The sequence below is a fragment of the Esox lucius genome, chromosome 11 (assembly GCF_011004845.1).
Source record: "Esox lucius isolate fEsoLuc1 chromosome 11, fEsoLuc1.pri, whole genome shotgun sequence".
Classification (NCBI taxonomy): domain Eukaryota; kingdom Metazoa; phylum Chordata; class Actinopteri; order Esociformes; family Esocidae; genus Esox; species Esox lucius.
The window spans coordinates 47,877,069-47,903,975 of NC_047579.1; the positions used below are offsets into that span (position 1 = coordinate 47,877,069).

Sequence of the window (26,907 nt, forward strand, 5' to 3'; positions counted from 1 at the left end):
CAGACGCACCCAATCCGTACAACCCAGACGCACCCAGTCCGGTTTGACCTGTCTGTTTGACCTAGTTGTGTGATGAGCTTTCCATGGCTAGAATCTGTGCATGTGGCATACCCTATTAACCCTTTGTCTATTTACTCACTGTGTTCTGTGGGCTGGCTGGAGCTGAGGAGGATGGGGAGCTGGTGATAGAGGTGGAGGCTGAGCTGTTGGTCTGCTCCGGGAACACCCCCTTGGGCCCTTGCTGGCAGTACACCTGGGGCCCCTCCTTGGACACCGGAGGAGAGAGGCTGGAGCCAGCTTGCCTGACGGCGGTCCCGTCCGCTAGCCCACAAGGCTGGGGTGCTCCTGGGGCTACGTTGGCCTTCAGCAGGCCCTGGTGGTGCAGAGCCTGGGAGTCTGCGTACTGCTGGCAGATGTCCAGGTACTGGCCTGCTGTCATCTGGCCCTGGCAGGGGCCCTCTCCTGTCATCACCGGGGGAGGGCCAAACATGGAGGGTGGGTAGGAGCCAGACTGGCCCGGGTGGTAGCTAGGGTTCAGACCACTGGGGACGGGCGTGGAGGGCATGAAGGAGTGAGCCACGCTCATGGCCAGGGACAACACGTTGGCCAGGGAGAAGAGGGGCTGGTTGTGGCTGTTGTGGGGCCACATACCTGGGTTCTGCTGCTGCTGGGCTGGACCCGGGGGCACGGGGGAACCGCCCACTAAGTCACCCCCCGCAGGTAGCCCATCACCCCCCTGCGGCTGCTGCCCTGGAAGGGCTGGTTTGGCCTGGGAAGGAGTTGGGGGGGAGGGGTTGGAGTTGCTTAGAACCCGGCGGAGGGTCTCAGGGGTGAGGGGGGCGATGGGTGGTTTGGAAGTGGTCTGGCTGACAGGGTAAGGGAACAGGAAGTGGGTTTTTGGGACGTAAGGAGGCGTGGGGAACTGCTGAGGCAGGGTGGGCAGCTGGTTTATGGGCATCACAGGGGGCACAGTGTCAGGGAGGGAATACTGGGGGTAACGGGAGTCAAGAGGGTGGACTGTCTGGGAAGAACCTGGAAACCACACAGAGGGAGAATGAGGTTCGACTTCTTACAGAATCAAGAGCTGCTCTGAAGAGAACTGCTGCACGTTGACTGTCTCGTCTGAGATCCTTAATCACGTTCTGTTACAAATAGCTCTGTCTGGGTTTGTGGTACGGACTTCCATAGAGACTTTGTGGTTTTGCTGTACAATGCACACAAGTGTCTGTATCAATTTAAAGGTAAGCCAAGTATTGCTGTAAAAATGGCTAACCATGCATATAGAAGACCAAGCCACATATACAGCTCCGGAGAAAATTAAGAGACCACTGCACCTTTTTATTTCATTTCCTTTCCAAAAAACGTTGAGAAGGAAGGTTTTGAGTGAGGAACAGAAGCACTCAATTTGCAGTGGTCTCTTAATTTTAACCCTTCTGTTCCTCACTCAAAACTTTCATTTTAAACTTTTTTGGGGAAGGAAAGAAAAAGGTGCAGTGGTCTTACATTTTTTCTGGAGCTGTATTTTTCCTGACTTTGTATCTCTCATATTTATAAAATGCTCATCAAAACATCATAGTGATTTATTTGGTATTATCTGTTCAGCCATTGCTCCATAGTAGTAAAGGCTGTTACAGTGTAGATTAGGGATGTGCATTAGACATTAATTTATTATTCGAATAGTATTCGGTTACCAGAAATAAGTTACTTTCAAATTACCAATATAACATGGGCGTTACTTAATTACCTGTGAAGGAGTGTCTGTCTTTCTAATCTATCATCGGCTTTATGTCAGTTTGTGCGAGAAAAAAGTGAGTATGGAGGCGGTGTTGTAGACTCGCAAAACTCTGCTACAGAACTAGAAGCCAAAATTCATTAACACGTAACATTATTGGATGGAGAAGTGTAGAGAAGCTAGTTAGCTAAGCTAGCCAGCTATAAGATATTTGATGAAGTCACCGTTTTCTGCACTCCCAACAGCCTTTAGATTCCACACCCTAACTTAACGTAGCGTTTTGTAGCCAAATCATTCGGTCATTTGAATTAGTTCACTTTCATCCACTTGCTAACATAGACAACACATACTGACTGAACCACCACACCATTACGTCTCTGATGGTCGACAGTAAACAACATGTGTAAAGAAAAGGATGCCATAAAAAAAGTATATATTTTTTTACATGTGAAGCTCATCCTATGTAGAAATTTGAGACTGGAATGTTAATAGTATTTGGAGAAATCATGGGCTGAAGTATTTATTTCAACCAAAATAATAATATAGAAATGTAAAATACATTTTGAAGGGCAAAAATAAATACACAAGTACTCGAAGTACTACTAAACTAGTTTCATTCACTCAAATATTCGACTAACCATGCCCGTCCTTGGTGTAGATAGCATTACATTTTGTGCAGCACCTCCTCTATAGTAGTCGTTTTTGTAATCTGTCTATCAGGCCTTAACCAGCCCCTCTCTGGGTGGTTGAGGTTACTGGGAACACTGCCATGGAGTTAACTCACTGAGGTGCCTGACAAAAAGTGGGGGACATTATTGGCTTGCAGCACTCTGTTTTACACTAAAAACACCCGGTATCCAACCTAAACACTTGAATTGGGAATACGTGTTTCTAAACAGCCGACCAATTGTTTCTGATGGAACTTTTCTTTCTGTTTTCTTCTGACTTTATGGCAATATTTCAATAAAGGCAGAAGGCACAGAAAATAATTCGTTATAAATCAAAACTAATTATTTGATTAGAAACTGGTTGAGGGTCTGAAATCTATTAGTAGGAAGGTCTAAGCAAGTGTATCTAAAAAATATATATGGAAACAACATGCAAAATTGGGAATGCAATTTGGTCTAGAAAAACAAAGGTGAAATCCCTGGGAGGAGTTTCTTTAGTTGTTAGACAAAAGCCAGATCTACAGCCTGTCAATCGAAAGAAATGCTTGGAATTTCGGCCTATTCATGTGGGATAGAACTTTTCAGCCCTTAGCATTCCAGCTTAGAATTAAATGTTTCTGTAGTTGATAGTGACTAGACAGTTTTTCACGTGTTGGATTATGTTACATACTTGAGGTGGTCTGAAAAGACTGAGAGCGGAGTGGGCGAACAGACGGGACAGCTTTTGAATCAATGTAGAAGTCTCCCACAGGCGCCACAGGAGCGGAGCCTCGAAGCTGAGCAACGCTGTCTTCAGCAAAGTCTGCCCCAGGGAGACATGTAAAAACTTAAGCATGCTCAAATACACCAGTGACACTGATCATAACATATTGATGTGTTGTTGGTAACAAATCTACATGTCACTACGCAGCTTAGGTATCGACACAGTTTATCAGGTATCGATACATCATTAGCAAGTAAAACGATAACATACAAAGACAACATACATGTCCAGAGGTAACACAATGGGACAGAGGTAACACAATGGGACAGCGGTAGCACAATGGGACAGCGGTAGCACAATGGGACAGAGGTAACACAATGGGACAGCGGTAGCACAATGGGACAGCGGTAGCACAATGGGACAGAGGTAACACAATGGGACAGACGTAGCACAATGGGACAGCGGTAGCACAATGGGACAGCGGTAGCACAATGGGACAGACGTAACACAATGGGACAGACGTAGCACAATGGGACAGCGGTAGCACAATGGGACAGACGTAACACAATGGGACAGACGTAGCACAATGGGACAGCGGTAGCACAATGGGACAGACGTAACACAATGGGACAGAGGTAACACAATGGGACAACTTTTAGCACAATGGGACAGACGTAACACAATGGGACAGACGTAACACAATGGGACAGACGTAGCACAATGGGACAGAGGTAGCACAATGGGACAGACGTAGCACAATGGGACAGAGGTAACACAATGGGACAGACGTAGCACAATGGGACAGAGGTAACACAATGGGACAGACGTAACACAATGGGACAGCGGTAGCACAATGGGACAGACGTAGCACAATGGGACAGAGGTAACACAATGGGACAGAGGTAACACAATGGGACAGCACAATAAATGGGATATAGCACATACATACCGACATACAAACATGTATGTACACACATACACACAGGGATCTTCCTTACCAGGCAAAGAAGAGGAGGAGTGTGTCCGTGCCAGTACATGTGGGTGTAAGTTGGACTGAAATAATAATAATAAAAAAATAAAAAAATAATAATCAAACAGCAAGTCAACTATCAAATCAATCCATACGCCGTGTTGTCACAGAGCTCTGAAACGTACCTGGTTCTGTATAACAATTGGGGCAAAATAACTCAGCCTTGAAGTTGCTGTTTATTTTAAGTGGCACTGCACACTTCAAAAAACTTTCAAGAATACGACTTAGAAAACCAACCCTCCGCCAGGGTTACCTAGCTCTGGTCCTGCTGATTTAGTCCATTGTTACTCATTAACCAAGCACTGCACAGGTAGAAATCTGCCCCTTGTTAAAGGCCATTTCTGACCAGTACGAAGAAAATTAGAACCAGCATTAACACAATAAATGGAAGTCAACAGGACCAGCTGGCATGCAGAGTGTATCCGACAAGGTTTCCAGACTACAGCACCTCCCTGACCAAACCTAAAACGGTCACGTTGAGCTTCTCCAAAGCGTCCCTGAGGCCTTGGTAATGTGGTTAAGGTGTCAGGGTGGTGACGTGACACTGACCTTGGACGTGGATGAGGCAGGATAGGGGCACAGCTCGTGGGCAGCATCCCCAGGGCCGAGGGGCTCGCCCTTCCTCATCAGGGCCTCAGCCCGCTTGATAATTTCACGCATGCGGTAGATGAAGCCCTCCTGCTCAGAGGGAAGTATGAACTCATTGTGGACCTGAGGGGGTGAAATCAAATCGGTCAAGGATCCAATCGCATATGATTTGACGATACTACAGCCATGTCTTTTGGAGCACTCAGCGTGAAGGAGGGGAGAGAAAGGAGAATAAGATTAGAAGGGGAAAATGGGCTGTGAATATATATGAATGCAGAACACAGAATCAATTGACGGTTTTGAAATCTTGTCATGAGATAAAAACCATTAAGACACAAAAACATGATTCATTTCCTATTTGAGAACAAAAAGTGTCCTCGGCGGTCAAATGCAGCTTGTTTTCAGCACAAATCTGTGGAATATGACATTAAAATCCTTTATCATCTGTCCCAGGGTCAATGCAAAACAACAAAGTTGCCAACAAAGCCCAGAATCCATGGTCACGTTTCTTTTTATTGCATAGTTATGTTTGTTGACTGAATCATTTCAGCAATTGAAAGTTGCATTATCAAGTGTTGTTATCTGCAAAGTTCTGGTTCTAGTGACAACAGAACCACGGTTTGTATCACTAGATGCACATACAGTAGCTCAGTGGAGTTTACGATGTGCACGCACACACACACAGAGTACAACTCACCATGACGGCAGCTATGTCCTCTGGGTTGTCTCCATCCAGGTCAAACTTAAAGGTCACCATCTTACTGTTGTGAGTCTGAAGTTGACACTCCACCACACGGTCCACTTTATCAGACAACTGGGAAGAGAGGAGAACAACTCTAAAAACCACACTTACGATTGGTTTTAAAGGCTAATGATGACTTGGAATGCAGAAATATTTCAAACAATTACCTAATTGCTTACTGACAGACAGAAAAAAAGACAGGCAGACAGATCGACAGGAATACAGGCAGACAGACAGGCAGGCAGACAGACATTACACACCCCAGTGATTCGCAGTCGTGAGCGTGCTCTCCTTCTGATGAGTTTGGTACAGGTGCGTTTGTTGGCGCTGTTTTCTGATAGGCCCTCATTCCCATCACTCAAGCCAGATGTCACATCCGAGGCATAGCTGTGTGAACAAACAGGTGGGTTATGGGGACTGCAGAGCAAATGCACCACGGTCCTAGGAGCTAGACCTTTAAGGGTGATCCCGTCCCCTCTAACTGAACAATAGGTGTGTGTGTGTGTGTGTGTGTGTGTGTACAGATGTATATTAAATAGACAGGATATGCAACCTTAGCATCGCAATAGTGAAACAAGGAATATGTCAAAACGACGGCTTTTGACTGACACTAAAAACAAAACTATAGAAGTTAACGGAGGCCCTAAGCATAAGGACTAGATTTGGGAGTCAGTTTTAGGTTTCAAATTTGGTTAAGTTTAGGGTTGGTTTCATGATCAGGGTGCACTGAATTTTTTTTCAGAATGGTCCCAATAGTTGAACCAACGTGTGTATGGGTGGGTGTGTCCCTTTAGGTGAGTCATAAAGGGGAAAGGGAAGCTCCCTCCAGTGGAGTAGACAGCCACGTGGCATCATTCATTCAGCATTGTACGTCAATCTGGCTCTTCCCCACGGGGACCAAAACCACGCGCAGACTAGAAATGATCCCCTTCAAGTCCACAGACAGACGGACACACAGACACACACACACAGACACACACACACCTGTCGTGTTTTAATGGATACCAGCCGATGGGTGTCTAACCTGCACTCCACTGTGGAGCGCTACATTGTCGTCCACACATCTCACTGCACAGAGGACACAGTGGGTATCAGAGCAATACAATGTGGAGGGCAGACCCCTGGTCTCCTCCTGCTCTGAACAACACTACCACAGTGGATGAGGGCTGTTTGGGTTACCTGTCGACAGGAGAGGAGAAGCCACTGGCGATTCCCGACTGGGGCACGGTGGCGTTGGATACGGCGATACTCTGAGGGAGGGGGGGGGGGGGCGGGGGGGTCACAAACAAAACAGCCTGTTCAGTACCATCTGCCTGCGTGAAGGTCTTCACCCATACAGATATCAACCTCAAGATTACAGGCTACACCCACCGAGGGGTAGCGGAGAGCTGGGATTGGTGGAGCCTCAGGGGGAGGATCCACTACGGCCAGGGTTTCAATTCGAGGGACGTCCGGGGGCAACGTAACAGGAGGTGGGAAAGGGGGTGGTCCTTCCCCTGGATCCTGGAAGCCTGATGAGCTCAGGTAGCCGTCCGTCTCGCAGTCAGCTGCCATGGCAACAGCAGGGTAGGGGAAAGAGGGGCAGCAATGTGTCATTTATGGTTTCCCTTCCTAATGACACTGTGTTCAACATACACTCTGGTAGTTTGTCCTGTCTGGAAATAAGTTCTACTGAACGCTTTAAATCTTGTTTACAATAAACGTGCTTCTGTTGTCTGTATGGGTCAGTTTTCTAGTACAGGCCAGTTCACTTTGCAACTGAACGCACTTTTCAGGTCACCTAAGCAAGGGAAAGAACGACTGTACATGCATCTGTTGGAAACAGTGACACCCGGCTGAGGATAAAGCTGCCCCTGAGAATGAGAGTCGAATGAGAGTCGAATGAATCCTCACATGTGACAGAGGAGTAGCTGGAGTGTCTGAGGTTATATTCCAGCCGCTGGTCTGCCTCCTGCTCCTCCGTGTCCGCCGTAAAGCTGGCGTTTATCCCAGAATCCATGGAGCTGTTGGCCAGGGACATCGCCGGCCCAGGCGTAGTCACCAACACAGCGGGTAGAGTGCGGTCAGGTGGCACCAAAACCGGAGCAGGGTCAGGCGGTGCGATGGAAGGGGCTGTCTGGTGTTTGGGGGCTGGCGGTTCCGGCTCACGGGCCTGCTCTGGTTCTTCCTCGATAACAGTTGCCTGTTGTCGGTGCAGGGTCTTCTCCGCCCGCTGGCATTGCTCCGCCCGCTGGCGTTTGATGGCCGTAACGCGACCCCGGATGGCTTTGGCCACCAGCTTGTAGTCCGCCTCACAGACGAAGCCGAGCACCACCTGGGGTGGACAGGAGAAGGGAGAGGAAGGGAGGGGCGAGGATGAAGAGGTTGGAGATTCACAAAACGTGAAAGGGGAAACCAACATCCACGGAGAACCCACCATCTCCTGGGCCACCTCTTCTGGCACGTCCTTGTAGAGTTCGAACAGGAACTCGATGGCGTTGTTGTCCTTGTACTTCCCGTGCAGCTTCTTCGTGTCGTCCATACGCAGCCACAGCTTCAGGCCAGACTTCTCTGTGTTGTCCTCCTCCGCCAGCTCAACATGGACGCCGTTGTTCTCCTGAAAGAAGGTGTGTTCCAGGAGATCTTGGATGGTATACCTGAGAAGACCAGGTAGAAAAATGGTTGGGGGGGGTTAAACTACATTTCATCTTATAATCCATAAAATTCAGTAAAGTTAATTGTATTTTTTTTTCCCAATGCCCCTTTAGACAATTTCCATATAGCCAGAGGACAGAGAGATGAATAGGTGTATAATGTAGTGTGCCTAAATAAACAGGGGTCATGACACCTGAAACCATTTACAGTAGTCCACAGAACCTTTTCCTCATGGTTACTTTTAGTAATGTTCACAAAATGAAATATTTTGAAAGAAAAGGAGGCTGGAAGAACAAAGGAAAGCTAATTGATTCATAAAACATTTCCTTAAGAACTTATACACTTCTGGACTCAGACCAAGATGTTTTCAGGGTCACTGCCAAAAGAATACTGTGGAAACTAGCTTGAAAGGTATAATGTCATTTGTCTAGGAAAATAAAACATTTGGTCAAATATTTGCGTGCACATACACTCATGAACGCAAACACACACGCAAACACAAACACACACACACAAACCATCCGACTTTGTACGAGGCAAGTGTTGCAAATCCACCATTTAATAGCACAGCATGACAGTAACAGACTAAAAGATGTCTGAGGTCAGGAGGTCACTCTACCTCTGGTTGGTATTGATACGGATGCAACCCTCGATGATCTCTTTCAACTCTGGGACTTTAACTTTGAAGAAGCTGTCTGGCTTAATTCCCTGTGAGGAGAATGTAAGAGAGGGGAAAAGAAGCATGGTTATTTATGTCACCCATGTCGGATCATAACATAATGCAAGCCGTCTGCAAAACACGGGTGGGGGAAGGTTGGGGGAAGGGTGGAGGAAGGGCGGCAGGGTCAAAGCAGATACCTGGGTGGAGGAGAGCCATCCAGGAGGAGAGGTCTGACGCAGGCAGGAGGACACCCGAAGCAGTCAGGGTGATATGGGAGTGAGGGACACCGTGGAGGTTATTCACCAGCCTGCCCGTTTACGCGAGCAGTTCGAACTAAGGTGGCCATGGCGTGACTGGTAGTGTGTGCGCGCGAGAGCACGGCGTTGCTAGCCTGGTAATAATAGGTAATGGTTTTGTACACAAACCCTGAGGTGTTGATACATAACGTCCAAACCCAGCCAGTGGAAACAGGTTGCGTGGTGTCAGAGCACTGACTTTTATCAAACCAGTGGTTCCAGTCAACATGCTAAAGGCCAGTAAGCTGCTCATGTTTGGGGTGAGGATTTGTTCAGTTAAAAATATTTCAGTGAACAGAACACAAAAAACAATACAGAAGATTTTACAGCAAAATATATGGTGGATGTACAATCATGACTGAAAGGATTGGCTAACTTGTCCTTTCTCACAATGGTCTAAAATATATGTTGAAATTGACCAATGGTTCGTTTGCGAACCAGATTTTAAGGGTGTAGCCAAAAGGCTGTTTGTAGATCAGGTTTGAAGTCTGTACTCACTGCTGGCCATTTCAGAACAGTTCAGTGTTCTATCTTGAACCGTTCATGGATGCTTTCAAAACTGTCACTGGGGTCATTGCTGGAAGACCTATGACCTTTGACAGAGACCCATTTCTCTGACCGACTTAGCGCGCCAAAATGCCTTGGTCCTGATTTCATTATGCCATGCACACGCTCTAGACAGCCAGTGTTGGAGGCAGCAAAGCAACCCCAAATCAACCCCAAATCAACCCCAAATCAACCTCCCCCGTGTTTGACTGTGGGGATGCTGCTCTTTTATTGGAAGACTTCATTTTGTTTTCTGTAAACATAGAGATGGTGTGCTTCACCAAAAAGCTTAATCTCCTCAGTCTACAAGAGATTGTCCCAGAAGGATCGTGGGATGTCCAGGAGGGTTTTGGCTTGTCTCCTTCAGCGGTGGGTTTCCTACCGTACCTTCTCTCTGAGTGGGCAACGAATGCTGTGTGTTGAAAGTTTCGTACTTCGTGTCTGAAAGTCATCTTGTGCCAGTTGATGGCGGTACTTTCTTCACCATTCCCACAACTCTTTACACACTCACACAGAGGCCAAATCATTTACAGAAGGCAGAGTTCACAGTGTAACTTGTTTATAGAAACCCTACTCCAATAAATTGTCCTATTTTAGCCAAGCAAATAATTGCAGTGTTTAACTACGTAAGAGGAAAAGGATGAGAGATGCTAAACGGTCTCCATGTAAATGGTTTACATGAAAAGATCTGAATGAAGTGTCTTCAGGGAGGCTTAGGTAGGAGTCAGAGGTCTGCCCATTGGCTTTTGTTGGTTGGTGACATCAATCCAACATCTCCCCAATGTTCTAACCCACTGGGACTCTGAGATGTACTGAGAACATGAAGTCCTGTGATATAGAGGCAATCTTTCCCACCATCATCGCAACAGAAAAGAAACATTCTTTGTTTCTCCGACACACACACACACACACACACATTAGGGCCACACTGTTCCACACACACCACAGCCCAGAAAGTCTCTACTCCTTACCAAAGAAATATGAATGAATGGTGAATGGGATGAACGGAAAATCTGTTTTGTGTGTAAACATGAGAAAGAAAGAGGTGAAGATAGACAGACACCGAAGACTATTGTGTTGTGGGACACAGGCATCATAACATACACTCTCTGTTCCAACCCACAAGGCATTGCAGCCCCAGTGTCAGACAGGAACATTATGAACAATGATGGGCCCTTTCTCAGTTTCCTCCAGCTTATTGATTAGGGGTTTTATAACTCAATCCTATTGTTTCTCTTACCCTCCCCTTCTCTGGTTCTTGTAATGAAAAGTGACCTCCATAATACCCACGGAGAGAAAGCAAACCGTCCTAAATCACACGGATGGGTTTCGCTAAACACCAATGTTCTGGGGTTAGACAAGATGTGTGGAAACAGAACATCAGCATGTTGTCCCTATCAAGATGAAGTGGACAAACCTAATCAGCCCTTCAATTTGGAGTTAATGAACACCAGTACAACCTCACACACATAAACACTGCCTCTAACACAGACAAACTCTGAGAGCACATTGTAATGAAAGTGAAGAGAACGCTTCACTTTCTGCTAAAGCTTATCTGGTCGGGGGAAAAATAGATTAATATGGAGGCTTTATGTTCTGTTTTCAGGATTAAAAAACAATGAAATAGCACACTCTTCAAATGGAAAAATACTGTGTCAGACATCAAGCTTCCCCCATGTTAGACTCATACACAACCACAACACTAGAGCCAGAATATATTTTTACGTGCAGGAGTCTTAAAAATATAAGGTAAAACCCTGGCTTATACAGTCACACACATCATCTGTACATACACATGAGTTTGCTTCATGCTCTAAAGGAGGTTGTCATGGGACCAGAAAACAAACTAAGCATATATAATGCTTTGTAAATGTGTGTTTGATCATATGACGACCAAATCTGAGACTCCAGATTGCCGTAAACAAATATGTTTGATTATGAACACAAACAGGCACAAAGTGTGACAGGCTGTGTCTGTTTCTCATTTTCTGACCAGTTTTCTTACTAGTTCTCTCAGACAGGGGCTGCTGTTGTATGGACTGTCTGCAAAGACCATTAAAATAGTGATATCTTTATCAACTGATAGCCTATTCAGCTTATTTGCCTTCTTTTTCTTCCTCTTGGTCCAGGCAATGACTTTCAGCCCCCTTGCCAGGGAAAACAGGCACTGAAACACTATACGTCACGGTGATGAACAGAACACCTCTGGGTAAGCTGCAGAGTCTCTAAACCCCCGTCACACGCACACACACACCCCTTGTCAGAAAGGAAATGCGTCAGAGCTGCTTATTGCCAGGTGTGTGTTCGATGTGTGTGGGCTGTATCCTGGAGGGGAGGAGGAGTGTTGTGGTGGCTAATTATAACCCAGCAGTGGAGTAGAGGAGAGGCTGAGGACATCCACACAACAGCTGGGAGGCCAAAAAGAGGGCCAGCGTCGGGACAGGGCCAGCGTCGGACAGGGCCAGCGTCGGACAGGGCCAGCGTCGGACAGGGCCAGCGTCGGACAGGGCCAGCGTCGGACAGGGCCAGCGTCGCACAGGGCCAGCGTCGCACAGGGCCAGCGTCGCACAGGGCCAGCGTCGCACAGGGCCAGCGTCGCAGAGGGCCAGCGTCGCACAGGGCCAGCGTCGCACAGGGCCAGCGTCGCAGAGGGCCAGCGTCGCAGAGGGCCAGCGTCGCAGAGGGAGGGCCACGATGGACTCTCCCGCTGCCTTTTTGTAGCTCTCAAGGTATCAGGATTTGGTAGCCACTGAATGGATTACTAATCAATGGATTCTGAGAGACTTGGTATGGGGCTTCAGGCTATTTCTTTCAATCGCTTACCAAATGCAGTGACGTCACAGACACACAGAACAACGTAAATATGTGAAGGTCACATACTCTTAGCTTGATCCATTCAGCAACTGTTCCAGAAAGGTGCATGATTGACTCAATGGAGCTTGAGACCCAGTCATATGTTTCAACAAGTTTCATCACAGAGATGACTATCACCAGTCAGTCATGTTACTCATTGGACAACTGGCAGAGGAGGGAGGGTTAGGGGACTGGTAGCCATAGTAACTACACACTCCGAGAAGCTGCTAGAAACCCCTGTTCTGTGAAAACAATTAAACCCAGGTGACCTTTTGTTTAATGGTAATGTGTTGTGTGGGGGAACGCCAAGGTAACTGGAGTTCTTAGAATCTTAGATTAAAATATGCCCTCTGCATGCGAAAACAAGAAAGCGTTGATATTTAAAAATAAGATTAATGCCATGTATTTTTTATCCTGCACTTTTCCACTGTCCAGTTCATATAGTTAATAGACGCCTTTTTCCAGGAAAACAAAGAGCAAATGTGGAAGGAAACCATTACTTCAGTCAATGATTTCATTTAGTCTACATTGGTCTTTAACACTGGGATTCCCTCGAGAACAGATTATGTAACTTATCCGAATCTAAATAGACTTATACCTTATGTAGCCAGTTAGAGTATGCACGTCTATATTTTATGAAGACATTTAACACAGCAGTATACATGATAGTAAACTAAACTGTTAGTGTATCCAACTGAAGAGGCATAGTATGAATCCGCTAAGCAGCCCCAACCAGTGCGTCGTCCATCTGTCCACACACTCGGCCAGGCCAGAGACGGCTTTTGTTACAAGGCTGATGTTGGCCAGATCCGCTCTCAAAATCAATATCCTGTGTCAGCTGACCCGGTCGGTAATGCCGCTTCTGTAGGACTTCAACCAAGTGTATCGTTCAGCTTTATCATGGCCCTTGTACTTGCTGTTATTCTGTAGCTTTATTTGCAGAAGTATTTACTGTAACATGGCTGATTGTTGAGTGTTGAAAGTTACTTGGTGGGGGGGGGGGGCATTGTCTTAACTTTGCCGCCCACATGAATGCTAACGCAGATAGATTCCCGCATTTCTACAAATCCATTATGTCTCTGAATAAAGCACAAATGTAGTAAACACTTGAATACATCCACAAACACACATGAACACACACACACGTAGGAGGGAAGACAAAGCCTCATCACCCCCTTGGCCCTTCGCACTGGATCAGAGAGCCCTGCACTGCTGCAGAAGAAACTTTGAGGGTCACATCCTGAGAGTGACCAGTGGATCAGTGACCCACCACCCCCAAACCCTGGATACACCGCTAATGTCAAGAAAACACCTCCAGCTGCAACTAAGGCATTCTTGACAGATTTTAATCAGCCAAACAACAATGGCATAAACATTATCCCGCTTTGGTTGGTCTGCTTTTCTTTAAGTGTCCAGGATTTCAACATTAGCGTTTACTTTCCTATCATGCTGTTTAGAGTGCTAGTCATTTACAAATTCACGAAGTGAAAATGGGCTCATTGTCATAACTCCAGTAAGCTTTGTGACAGTTTCATTTTTGTAATAGCTTTGTTGTATATGGATACGATGTGTTGGTTATTTCAGATTGTGTGATAAAACGCTCCAATTGTTATTTGGATACTCTCTCTCTCTCTCTGTCCCTGTTTAGAAGTTGAATGCCCAATGCTGCGAAGTAAATGTTCATAAGTGTTCATGTGTTTTAAAAGAGTTACAGAAAATAAAAAGGTTGTTTTACTATCCAAAACCTGTGATGCATTCTAATTTATAAATCAGTAATATACTGCATTTGTCCGGTCAGTGTAGGCTAGTGACATCATTCCACCAATAGATATTTTTCCTTCCTCTTTTACTCTCATGTAAAGAAGATATATAGCTCCCCTACCATTGTATAAATATATACAGTGGATTTAAAAAGTCTACCCACCCCTGTTAAAATGCCAGGTTCTTGTGATATAATAGATTGAGACAAAGATAAATCATGTCAGATCCTTTTCCACCTTTAATGTGACCTATAACATGAACAATTCAATAAAAAAAAAAAACTGAAGTCTTTGAGGGGGAAAAATAAAAAACTCACAATAGCCTGGTTGCATAAGTGTGCACACACTTAAACTAATACTTTGTTGATGAACCTTTACATTTTATTACAGCACTCAGTCTTTTTGGGTAAGAGTTTATTAGCATGACACATCTTGACGTTGCAATATTTACCCACTCTTCTTTGCAAAAGCGCTCCAAATCTGTCAGATTGCGAGGACATCTCCTGAGCACAGCCTTCTTCAGATCACCCCACAGATGTTCAATTGGATTCAGGTCTGGGCTCTGGCTGGGCCATTCCAAAATGTTAATCTTCTTCTGGTGAAGCCATGCTTTTAATGTGTGCTTTGGGTTGTTGTCATGCTGAAAGGTGAACTTCCTCTTCATCTTCGACTGAAGGTTTTGTGCCAAAATTGCCTGGTATCTGGAACTGTTAATAATTCCCTCAACCCTGACTAAAAGCCCCCGGTTCCAGCTGAAGAAAAACAGCCCCAAAGCATGATGCTGCCATCACCATGCTTCACTGTGGGTCTGGTGTTCTTTGGGGGATGTTCAGTGTTGGTTTTGCACCAAACATACCTTTTGGAATTATGTCCAAAAACTTCAATCTTGGTTTCATCAGACCATAACACATTTTCCCACGTGCTTTTGGGAGGCTTGATGTTTGTTTTTGCAAACTTCAGCCGGGCTTGGATGTTTTCTTTGTAAGAAAAGGCTTCCGTCTTGCCACCCTACCCCATAGCCCATTCATATGAAGAAAGATAGATTGTTGTCACATGTAGCACACATCCACTACTTGCCAGAAATTCCTGCAGTTCCTTTAATGTGGCTGTAGGCCTCTTGGAAGCCTCCTTGACCAGTTTTCTCCTCTTCTTTTCATCAATTTTGGGCCTTATTTTCTCCACTTGATGATGACTGTCTTCACTGTGTTCCAAGGTATATCTAATGATTTGGAAATTATTTTGTACCCTTCTCCTGACTGATATCTTTCAGCAATGAGATCCCTCTGATGCTTTGGAATCTCTCTGCGGACCATGGCTTTTGCTCTGAGATGCAACTAAGAAAATGTCAAGAAAATCCTACTAGTACAGCTGAATTTTATTTGTGATTAATCAGAGGCACTTTAAATGATGGCAGGTGTATAATGACTTCTATTTAACATTAGTTTTAATGTGATTGGTTAATTATGGACACAGCCAAATCCCCAGTTATAAGAGGTTGTGGCACACTTAAGAAACCAAGTTAATGTACGTTTTCCGCCTCGAAGATTTCAGTTTGTTTTTCAATTGAATTGTTCACATTATAGGTCACATTAAAAGTGGTAAAAGTTCTGCCATGATTTATCTTTGTCTCATTCTTTTACATCAGGGTTTGTGTAGACTTTTTATATCCACTGTAACCCTGAGAAAGGGAAAAACATAATTTGAGGACAAAGATAGAGTCATGAAATTACATGATAGAATTGTTATATGTGGATCATTGTAGACATCATCTAAGAATGGTATACACAAATCAGTCCAACAAATAATAGTTAGCAAGCAATATGAATCAACAGAGAAAAAAAGCATTTATGTCTGTACACAAACACTGGCTGGCAAATGCGTTAGTGGTTTTGGCAGCAAAAAATTAAGTAAAAGCCACAATGTTTTGAATTGAGCTATTACAATATTTTGTTCTCCAGATGTTGATAGAGGTTGTGTTGTTCCAGGGTTGTAGCACAACAGACACGCGCACACACACACCTCACTCAAACGGTTCTGAGCATGCCCATTCATCTATAACGTGAAAGGTCTTCAATGATTTTAGTTTGGCCAAATTGCAGAAAGGAAATTGTGTTTTCCTGCAGATAGGCAATTAAAAGGAGCGATGAGGATCCTTATATACTATATGTTGTATAATTTCTTCCACTACACTGAGCAAATTTTGGTGTCAAAATGAAAAAAATATATACATTTGTGTTGTGAAATCTATTGATTAGGGCTGAATGAATGTATTCCAGCTCTTCTTCAAAGAACCCCTTCCAAACGGTTATTCAAAGGACATAAAGGAACCCCTCAGGGATTAGCATTGATGGGGGGTCTTGATCAAGGAACCAATAGAATTAGTTCTTTGAAATATCTGTTTCCATTTCCCCCTTAAAGAACCTATATGGCTTCCCACAAAGTATCAATGAAGAACCCTGAAAAGACAGATTTCTCTTCAGGATTGAGCTAATGCAGCTAAACACAAACTGAACTTCAGGATTGAGCTAATGCAGCTAAACACAAACTCAACTTCAGGATGGAGCTAATGCAGCTAAACACAAACTGAACTTCAGGATTGAGCTAACGCAGCTAAACACAAACTCAACTTCAGGATTGAGCTAATTCAGCTAAACACAAACTCAACTTCAGGATTGAGCTAATGCAGCTAAACACAAACTGAACAACGTCGACAGGACACAGTATCCACCTGAGAGGAATGTACTCACGCTGGTGACTTTACGGTAGATTTGGGCAGCGTTCTGGCACTCAGAATACGGGTACTCTGACGTGGTCATCTCCAGGATGCACATCCCAAAGGCATAGACGTCCACCGCCTCATCATACTTCTCCTCATACATCTCTGGAGCCATGAACTCAGGAGTCCCTACACAGGGAGACAGGGGGTTTAAAGCACATTGTGGTTATGACACTGGAGCCAAATGTGTGTCTACATTACTGACAACTCTAGTTAGATCTCCCAATACAGGGGCTTCATTCATTCTACAAGAAACATTGTAATACAATATGGAAAAATAGGAAATGGCAACAAATTTAGTGTGGCTGTTCTGGTATTGTTGTTTTACAGTTACAGTTTTAAATGTTTTAAAATCAAGAAATAAACTAGATATTGTAAGGGAAAAATGTATTGCATTGCAAGAGATGAAAAGATACAGTATCTATTGATGCAGCAGAAAAATGTAAAAAGAACGTTATAATGCTCAACAATCGTAAAACGTCTGCAGGTTTACAGGACTCCAAACAGGGCTGAGAGTAATGATATAGATAAGGACATGTTTTGCAGTCGGGCTGACCTCCTTAAAGAGAATATCCCATGGAGATCCTATTTCATTACAAGAGGGCCAGCGCCATTAACCCTAACTTTTCCAATATCGGGTGTAAATGGCAGCCATTAATCCAGCGAGGAGTTCCATGGAATGCAGGAGGCTCCATTAACATGATTGTCAAGTTGAGCAAGTTGTTTTTAACTGTAATGTAGTAGATTTGTGACGATGCGCTATACCCCAACGATGCGTTATACCCCAACGATGCCGCTATACCCCAACGATGCCGCTATACCCCAACGATGCCGCTATACCCCAACGATGCCGCTATACCCCAACGATGCCGCTATACCCCAACGATGCCGCTACACCCCAACGATGCCGCTACACCCCAACGATGCCGCTACACCCCAACGATGCCGCTATACCCCAACGATGCGTTATACCCAGGATTTACTTTCTAATATTCAAACGGTTAATTCTATGAAATAACCATCATGCAGTTGTGGCAGTATAAATATACACACACACAGTCAGATAAACACAGAGGCCAGCCTACAACAATGGCATTGCGGGCGTTATTTACAGTCGCTCCTGTTCAAGGTCACACCCATATAGAAGGTGCAGCAGTGGGCTCTGACACTGGGCCAGTACCATTGGAAAAAATTGAGGAAGATATGTTCACTGAAATACATTAACTACTCGTTCACACAATAATCCAAAAGATTTATTAAAGGAAATTAAATAAATACTCCCAAAGCACAGTGAGATACGTGCAAATCCACAATAAGATTTTACCAACTACATAGGTCTGACACTGACATTCATGACTCTACCTACTAGATAGGTCTGACACTGACATTCATGACTCTACCTACTACATAGGTCTGACACTGACATTCATGAGCAGCAGTGACAGGATCCTTGATTAATTTGGGAATCTTACCAATGACACTCTTCGCAAACGAGGCACTCTTCAGTGTGGCCAGGCCCAGATCGCCAATCTTCACAGAGCCTGTAGGGCCAGTGATGAAGATGTTGTCACATTTGAGGTCCCTGTGTATGATGGGCGGGGAGCGCGTGTGGAGAAAATGGAGACCCTTCAGGATCTGGTGGCTCCAGCGCTGCAGCAATTTCAGCTTCATCTCCTTAAACCTCTTCAGATACCTGCAGGATGTGCAGATGGGAGTATTGTATGAGAGATCCATGCAGGACTCTTACAATACTCACACAAAAAATGTGTTTCCAACCACCTGGAACCATGAGGAACAACAGGGTAGTCTTACAGGGCATTGAGACTTACAGAGAAACATGGACCAGTAGGAGGAACAGTTTAGAAGTTACAGAGAAACGTGGACCAGTAGGAGGAATAGTTTAGAAGTTACAGAGAAACGTGGACCAGTAGGAGGAATAGTTTAGAAGTTACAACAGAGAAACGTGGACCAGAATGTGACATAGTTTAGAAGTTACAGAGAAACGTGGACCAGAATGTAACATAGTTTAGAAGTTACAGAGGACCAACGGCCAGGAGGAAATACAGTTAAGATGATCCAGAGCACCATTTATCAGGAGGTGCTCCCACGGAGTCTTGAATATGGCAGCCATTTCCTTAACTTTTGCCCTGCATCTCTGCAAACTATTTTCCTGTGACTTTTAAACTTGTTTTATTATCATAAAGAAGCGGAGGCAGAAGCATTTGACTATACCCAAAACAACATCTCTTCAATGCATTATCGCAGGACTTAGGTGCATATGTAACCATTTTGGAAAGCACAAATACGCCCAGTATGAACATTTTAGCAGTATTAGGTTTAATATCAACATACCCTAGAGTTATTGGTCCTTAACGACATCCGATTGCGCTGTGTCAACACATGAGAAGTGCTGTTTAGCGTCCAAACCAGGCCACTAGGGGCGGTTATGAACGTGTTCATAGTGAAATAGAGTGGCTGTTAGCCAGGGAGTTGTGGCGGTTATGAACGTGTTCATAGTGACGTAGAGTGGCTGTTAGCCAGGGAGCTGTGGCGGTTATGAATGTGTTCATAGTGACGTAGAGTGGCTGTTAGCCAGGGAGCTGTGGCGGTTATGAACGTGTTCATAGTGAAATAGAGTGGCTGTTAGCCAGGGAGCTGTTGCGGTTATTAACGTGTTCATAGTGTGTTCATGGTGACATAGAGTGGCTGTTAGCCAGGGAGCTGTGGTTGGGGATGGTGGGTGTTTCCGCAACCGACATTCACTCCGATAGTTAAGAGTTCGATTCCAGAGAGAGGTGAGAATTTTTTTCGGAATTGTGTTGTTTAAACAGGTGTTTTTCTATCTTTGTAAGCTTCCCTTAACCTTCATCCTAACGATAACCTCACTACTGTGATGCCTAACCTTAACCCTGAGTTAACCTCAATTGTAAACAATAAATGTCATTCATAAAGAAATCTTTTTATCTTGAATTGATTACATTAAGAACCAACATAAAGGAAAAAACTTTATGAACCAATACCACTGGGGACATGTTAACAGGGAAGGTAATTGCACCGATTTATGTTCATACTGAATATAATCGCAGTTTAAAAAATAGTTCCATACAAATGTAATTCCTGGGAGGCATGGCTGCACCTTTAACACTGTATGTGACCAAAATTCTAAAGCGCAAAGGGGACACAAACAACACACAAAAAGCATCTCTCTTTTCAGCACAACCCTTCACGAGGAGATGACATTGTAAAATGGCACTCGAATTTCTGTCTCTGCTTTCTGTTTAGTGAGGCAGCTGGGGGTGGACAACCCTGGACTCACGTCTTAAGCGTGCCTGATGTCATGAGCTCGGTGACCAGGAGGATGCATTTGTGACCCCTGCAGTTGTCCTTCCAGGAGTCGTAGAAGCGGACGATGTTGGGGTGCTGCAGCCCTTTCAGCATCTCCACCTCTTCACTGAAACGCTGGCGCTCCACCTTCGTCAGTCTCCGTGTCTGGGGTGAGGGAACAGGGAAAACACATGATGGTGTTAGAAGTATTCAAAGCATGACCTATGTTAAATGTGGGCGTTGTTCCAAAGTAGGTATTTCATACATTTCTCCCATACTCTAACGCCAATTTTCAACGGTCTTTTGAACACATCGACAAGGGTCGCCACAAAGGATTGTTACCATCGCCACAGAAAAGCTACAGCCACGTCTTAAAGGTCTCAGGGCGAGGGACGTCACAGACTGAAACCCAACTGGTGCACAGCTAATTGACTAATCATTAAAATCCAGTTCCACAAACAACCTCGTCAAAATCTCTTCTGTGTGCCATTTATCTTCTTAAAAGCCTGGTGTCATATTCACTTGTACATGATGTTTGGGAGATTGGAATTTAATATTGAGCTTTAACCCAAGCCTACGGCGCCAACCAGCATGACCAAAATATACTGGATATTTAGTAGGTTGTAGAGTAGACAGACATTTTACAAGAAGAGAGGGAAAAGGGAACATATTATCAAATTCAGAAAAATGTTGAGTTAAAATCGTTTAGACACAAATATGCAATATATAATATATACTGGCTAGAAGCCTATGGTAAGCAATCTTTTATGCAACTTCGCAAATGCTTTAGGCCCATCAACATAATTATAGGGGTCTGTGTTTCATTGCATAGTCCACATGCATGCGAGCTGAAAAAAAACACATGTAAAAAGATATACAGCTATGGAAAAAATGAAGAGACCACTGCACCTTTTTCTTTCCTTTCCAAAAAAGTCGAAAAGGACGGTTTTTAGTGAGGAAAAGAAGTGTTAAAATTAAGAGACCACTCTAAATTAAACGCTTCTGAAAACTTTCCTTCTCTACATTTTTGGAAAGGAAAGAAAAAGGTCTCTTAATTTCTTCCGGTGCTGTAGTTTGAAATTGTGTGTATGGAAAAAGGGAGACGTGAATGATGCCAGCATTGATACAGTATGAGGTACTCTAACTATGCCTCCTCCAACCACTGGCTGATAATGACCACTACTGCCAGACCAAAGACGAACTGTGCCAAGCCCGAGTCCTGGCACCCAAAGCCAGGCATTACTCTACCAGGGGAAACACTGACGCCAAACATCTCCGTGTTCTTTGGCTTGGAGTAAAAATTCCAAATGTGAAAATATCAGTTATAGAAAAGGAAAGCGGTTGTTCTTCTGAGAAATTCAGCAGTGTCGTGTTTCTGGATTGGGCGTGTGTTTCATATTGTTTAACATACATGACAGTAGAGGAGTTGGCGCTTTTCAGGGAAAGAACCTTGTCCCCCCCACTCAGGAGAGGGTGAAGCGCTGAAGAAGACCAACTGTCCACACTCACTCTGACGTTACGCAACAAGGAATAATATCAGGCCAGTTGTTCCCACTTTGCCTTCCACTCTCCCACTGAGAACACAGGCTGTCGTGCTGCCTGCTCCAGTCTGGCCACCAACTATGGGCACAACGGACACCCGACATGGTGAGAGTGACAGCGCAAAGTGGGGACTCCAGTGCCAAAGTCAACCTGAATGAGGGCGTCCGTGTTTACAGCACACACTAAGGCCATTGTCCAAGTTCACAGAGAGCCAAGACGATGAGGGATGTCCAATGAACGACACCTAGTTTATGTAAGACAGCCGGAGGGAGCTGGTCAGGACCGGATGAGACAGGTAGGGGGGGGGTTGGGGTTTCTTCCTCCACTGGACAAGCTATTTTTGGGTGGCCGGTTCCAGGAATTAACCCAACATTGAAAAAACAGCTGTGAGGCTCCTGCTTTATCGTTTAATCTCCCATAACCGGTCACTCAATCTCTCTATTTCTCTTTCAAACAACCAGGAATGGATTTTTAGATCAAACACCAGGCAGGGAAATTATTTAGTAGGGGGACGTCAGAAGCAGTAAGCTTGCCACCTCCAGCTCTCTGCAACCTTCAAAACAAATTCTGGTACGAGACCAGTACATACAATTGCTGCAATCTGAATCCACACACCATGATGAATTCTTAATGTGTACCATGAACAACTGGCTAAACAACATTACCTGTAGAAACAACTGCTCCTGTTCCTGGACATGTTAGTTTGAGAATTACTTATCTAACAGGACACTGAGATTTTGGTCAGCCCTCTAATGTTATTAGGCTTTTGACTAAGCTGTTTTAATATATCCAAATCCTGCTGTGCTGAACTTGACTAAGACAAAGTCCAGCTTTGAGGAGGGAAAAATATGCAAGAACAAGAACACTGCCAAAGAACTGTGAGAGAATGTCAGAATTGAGACTAGAAATGCCCTGGCTGGAGTCCCTGACTGGAGTCCACCAAAGGAACCATTACAAGGAGAAGGCTTGATGGCTTAACAGTAATTTAGGCAAACAGGTTTCCTCAACGCATACGGAATCTGCTTGCGTTTAAGGTCTACACCTGAATCATTACCAGAAGAGCAGAACAAGCAGTAGATTTAAGTGTCCGTTTTAATTATTGTTTGGTATGTTTGTATTGGATGACCGTACAGTTTACATTTGCTAAAAGACACGATGTGGGTATACATACCCCTCAAACTGCTGATGTCTTGTGGTTTTGTTCAAATGTTTTACTGGATAACATCAACATAAATACATGTACATGAAAGCATTTGTGCACACTGTACGCTAGGGAAATCTACAACAAAACAGAACTGTATAACTAAATGAACACATTCAAAACATGGTGTTACTACCTTGCGAGAAAAGTCTAGAGATCAAATTCAAAACTTTGTGTGGATGACAAGCTGAGCTTCTCCAACCATGTAGAGACCCTGGTCAGGAAATTCACGCTAGGTTTTGGGAGTTATTACCGGCAGTGCTGGCCAGCAGCATAGCACCCTGCATCTGACTGCTGGTTTGTCTCTGAAGGTAAGCAGACTAAGTCCTGGTTGGTGCGGTAGGACCTGTAGGAGACATTCTGCCCCCCAGTATAAACATTAAATCCCAACGCACCTTGGGCAGGAAATGGGACCTGGGCCCAGTTGGAACATCTAATCGATATACTTTCTTATAAAAAAAATGGTTGGCAACGTTTCATTATCTATTAGTTGGTCACATAGCAACGTGGGACTTTGAAAACCAATAACAACGGGAGAGGTTGGATAGAAGAGGTACACTTGCCAATCCGGCTCTCAGTTCATCACAGCCACCAGTCTCCCACAGGTCATTCAGCACTGTTCAACCCACATCATCTTAAAGGACATATAAATAAAAAATGGAAATACTTTTTCACACAATCTCCCTGGTTGCATTGATTTACCTCACTCCCGCACCAAAGAGACCACACATCTGCATGTACATAGACACATCCACCGCTTAAATCACATCCTCATAGGCAGCCTTGTAAACACAAAAAAAAAATTCCCCACATTTTCATTACTTTAGGAGTAACCATGCCTGCTACAGGCCCTAAGATGGCCACCACCAATGTTGTTTTGACTGTTGGCAGATGGCAGCCCCCATGGACTTATCCACCAAGGTATCTGTTTACATTACATTGCTAGTCAGACAGCATGGTAACCTGCTACCACTAATGGTAACGTTTATGGTGTAGCCTTCGGCATGCTAGCCCAGTCTAGCGTGCTTACTTATTAGCAGAGATCATATATTCTACTTTTGGGAAGTGAAAACTGTATTGATAGTAGTAGTATATGGGCAATAGTGATTAGAAAATCTGAATATCAGCCAAGTTCCATCGTGCACTATATATTCCTTGTCCCTTTTTATTATGCTAGCTATGCTAGCTGGCCAAATGTATGAGGTAGATCAGTGGTTCCCAACCAGGAGTACTAGGACCCCAGGGGGTACTTGGCCTCTCCACATGGGGGTACTTGAAAACACACAAAACCATAGGCTTACTAGTGAAATTAACAAGAGGGAGAATTTCCGGGCTACTCCAAGCAGAGCAAAATAAATTTGAAGGTACAGTAACCGAAAAAGATTGGGAGCAACTGAGGTATATGACAGAGTGGTTAGAGTACAAGGATGTAACAAAAATGTCACAGTTATAAATCCCAGATAAAAACGAATTATTATTATTATTAATAATATACTATGAACCCCTTTTTTATGATTAGAAACTGGTTACCAAACCAACTAAAGAAGTAAAATGTGATGTCATACCTGTGGTATGAAGTCTCTTAAAAACAGGGTGGTTTGAGTCCAGAATGCTGATTGGCTAATAGCCATAGTGTATGAGACTGTATACAATATATAGTGTATAGGCTGCACTAATGGGGTTGTCTCTAAACGGACCACTACAGAGGTTGTTTCTTACGTTCAGCAGGAACTTCCAGTTTTTGCTCAAGGAGTCACAGATTTTTCCCGGTACTAAGGGGTGTAGACGGTGATACGATTTTATTACAGTGACTTACAATGCTCTTCGTAAAACCATTAGTAGTTAAATTCAGATGGCTGTGGTTTGGCTTCCCTCTGAGGCAGGATTAAACCTAGATATTTCCAAGGCAGGATTAATGATTGAGCAGTACTCAAGTCAGTAATGGTACAACTTAGTGAGACACTACATAGCCTAATGAAAGAGCACAACAAAATATATTTGGAATCAGCTGAACTCAAATTCAGTAAAATATTTTGCATGGTCTCTAGAAAGTCTCTTAAAGTCTATGTCAAAATCAATCATTTTCAGATTGAAAGATAAACTTGAAGTATTTGTTTACGAAGCGCTAGTCACCACCCTGTTACATGAAGGGAACTGGTGTGAAGTACGTCATTAGTACCACTTATTCCTGATTCGCCACATATCGGTCTCGAACCCTGGGACCTCTGCCACACAAAAACACCTGACTGCCCTCAAAACCTCAACGTGTCGTGCCACACAAAAATCTAATGAGCGACAAATCCCCATGCGCGACACTAGTATACGTGTGTTTATTTTTATGGAGGGCCAACTGTCCTCAAATCACATGCAGGGTAAGCTTCCAAAAACGAACCCCCAGAGGGGAGCGACTGGGCTGGTCTATTCTGGGACACCTCAGTGGGTATTATTAGTCCCTCTGGAGCTTATTTGGGCCACGAGGCGCATGCCACCAGCTATTACATAAGCACTGATTGGTGGGCCTGGCCACCCACAACCAAATGGGAGGCAAAGGGTGTGGTGGGGTGGGAGGAGTCAAACATCACCATAAGTAAGACTTCAGAGTATTTAAAATAGCTCCAATTATGATAATTGTAGGTATATTCAAATAAAAATGTTGTTCCATTTGGATCATGAACAAAACATTTAGGTGTAACTGAGTAGCCCTGTGGCTTTGCTGGGTTAATATTCATGTAAATAACAATTTGAGACAGGCCTAGTTAGGGTATAAATAACCAAGGAAGTAGAGGTAGAAGCCAATTGGATGGCACTCAGGTCCTGAAGAGGATATCACGGACTAACTGAAACTGAAGTCATCGGATCAAACTGACCCAGAAATCACAATCTAAGGAAGCCCCGAGGTTGTATGATTCAGCGGTCAGAAACATCAGTTAAAAAACAAACAATGAAAGAGCGAGCACCAGGTTATAAACTGATATTCTATCTCCCTCAGGGACCTTGGGGTCTGGCAACACCCGACTCCAGCTACGTCATAGTCAATGTCACTATGACTTTGTGACAGGGTTTCAGAAAAGGGCCGCAACTGTTATGGATCTGACACAAACGGAACAATCAGAACGAGTACCTAATGAGGCACACACATACATCTATGTTCAAGGGTCCTCTTCTCAACCTCACACGAGGGGAACACGAAGTAGACAACTGTGCATCATTACACTGATCAAACAAATAGTCAAACGTCCTTCTTCATACCAGACCATTCTTAGTTCAGCTACAAATCAATACAGAGGCAAAGACTGATCGGGGTTTCCGAGGACAAAGTAAACAAAAATAAAGAGGGGTTTATCCTTAGAAAACCAAGCTGTGCGAGCGTGAGTCAGGGGATGGTTACAACAAAGCACTGGTAGAAGCTCTGGAGAATTAATGATTAAACTGGTCTCCAGGGCCTCTGGAGAAGAAAGTCAGGTGCATCTCCAACCCACAGATGTTCCCCCTTTAAGGGCTTTATCCAAGGCTTCTGGAGGTATGGAAGCAGAGCCTGTCATGGCTACAGGAGAACAAAGACTAAACAGAGAAACAAGAATGTGCCCATTAAATACTATTTTGATTGAGTTTAAACCGCCGGATCCAGAATACTGATACGGCATTATCTGGCTTTACTTTGATGGGTAATATGTGTAGCATGAGTTTCAGAGGATTTCAAATCTTCCACTTTGAAGCAAAATGTATGCAACCTCTATGTAATAACTGAGGATATGAAAGGTAACTGGTGCATCTGCTTTCTGGCAATGTCAAGACAAACCGAACATCCCCATTGTTTTTTCAGCTGGGTAATGTGTTGAGCCAAAGTACAG

At 44.3% G+C, this 26,907-nt stretch overlaps 1 protein-coding gene across 2 annotated transcripts in view; it reads right to left on the reverse strand.

The window, feature by feature from the left end:
* wnk4b (WNK lysine deficient protein kinase 4b) overlaps positions 1 to 26,907 on the reverse strand; it is a 44,867-nt gene that overhangs the window by 4,332 nt on the left and 13,628 nt on the right. For both annotated transcript variants that reach the window (XM_010874933.3, XM_010874934.5), the window contains exons 2-15: positions 20,306 to 20,478; positions 18,462 to 18,682; positions 16,961 to 17,118; positions 8,717 to 8,805; positions 7,880 to 8,099; positions 7,357 to 7,777; positions 6,835 to 7,010; positions 6,643 to 6,713; positions 5,724 to 5,850; positions 5,419 to 5,535; positions 4,683 to 4,844; positions 4,102 to 4,156; positions 3,071 to 3,202; positions 140 to 1,032 (exon numbers count right to left, since the gene is read on the reverse strand). In XM_010874933.3, coding sequence (XP_010873235.2) covers positions 140 to 1,032; positions 3,071 to 3,202; positions 4,102 to 4,156; positions 4,683 to 4,844; positions 5,419 to 5,535; positions 5,724 to 5,850; positions 6,643 to 6,713; positions 6,835 to 7,010; positions 7,357 to 7,777; positions 7,880 to 8,099; positions 8,717 to 8,805; positions 16,961 to 17,118; positions 18,462 to 18,682; positions 20,306 to 20,478 — 3,015 coding nt within the window. The remainder of the gene's footprint in view (positions 1 to 139; positions 1,033 to 3,070; positions 3,203 to 4,101; positions 4,157 to 4,682; positions 4,845 to 5,418; positions 5,536 to 5,723; positions 5,851 to 6,642; positions 6,714 to 6,834; positions 7,011 to 7,356; positions 7,778 to 7,879; positions 8,100 to 8,716; positions 8,806 to 16,960; positions 17,119 to 18,461; positions 18,683 to 20,305; positions 20,479 to 26,907) is intronic.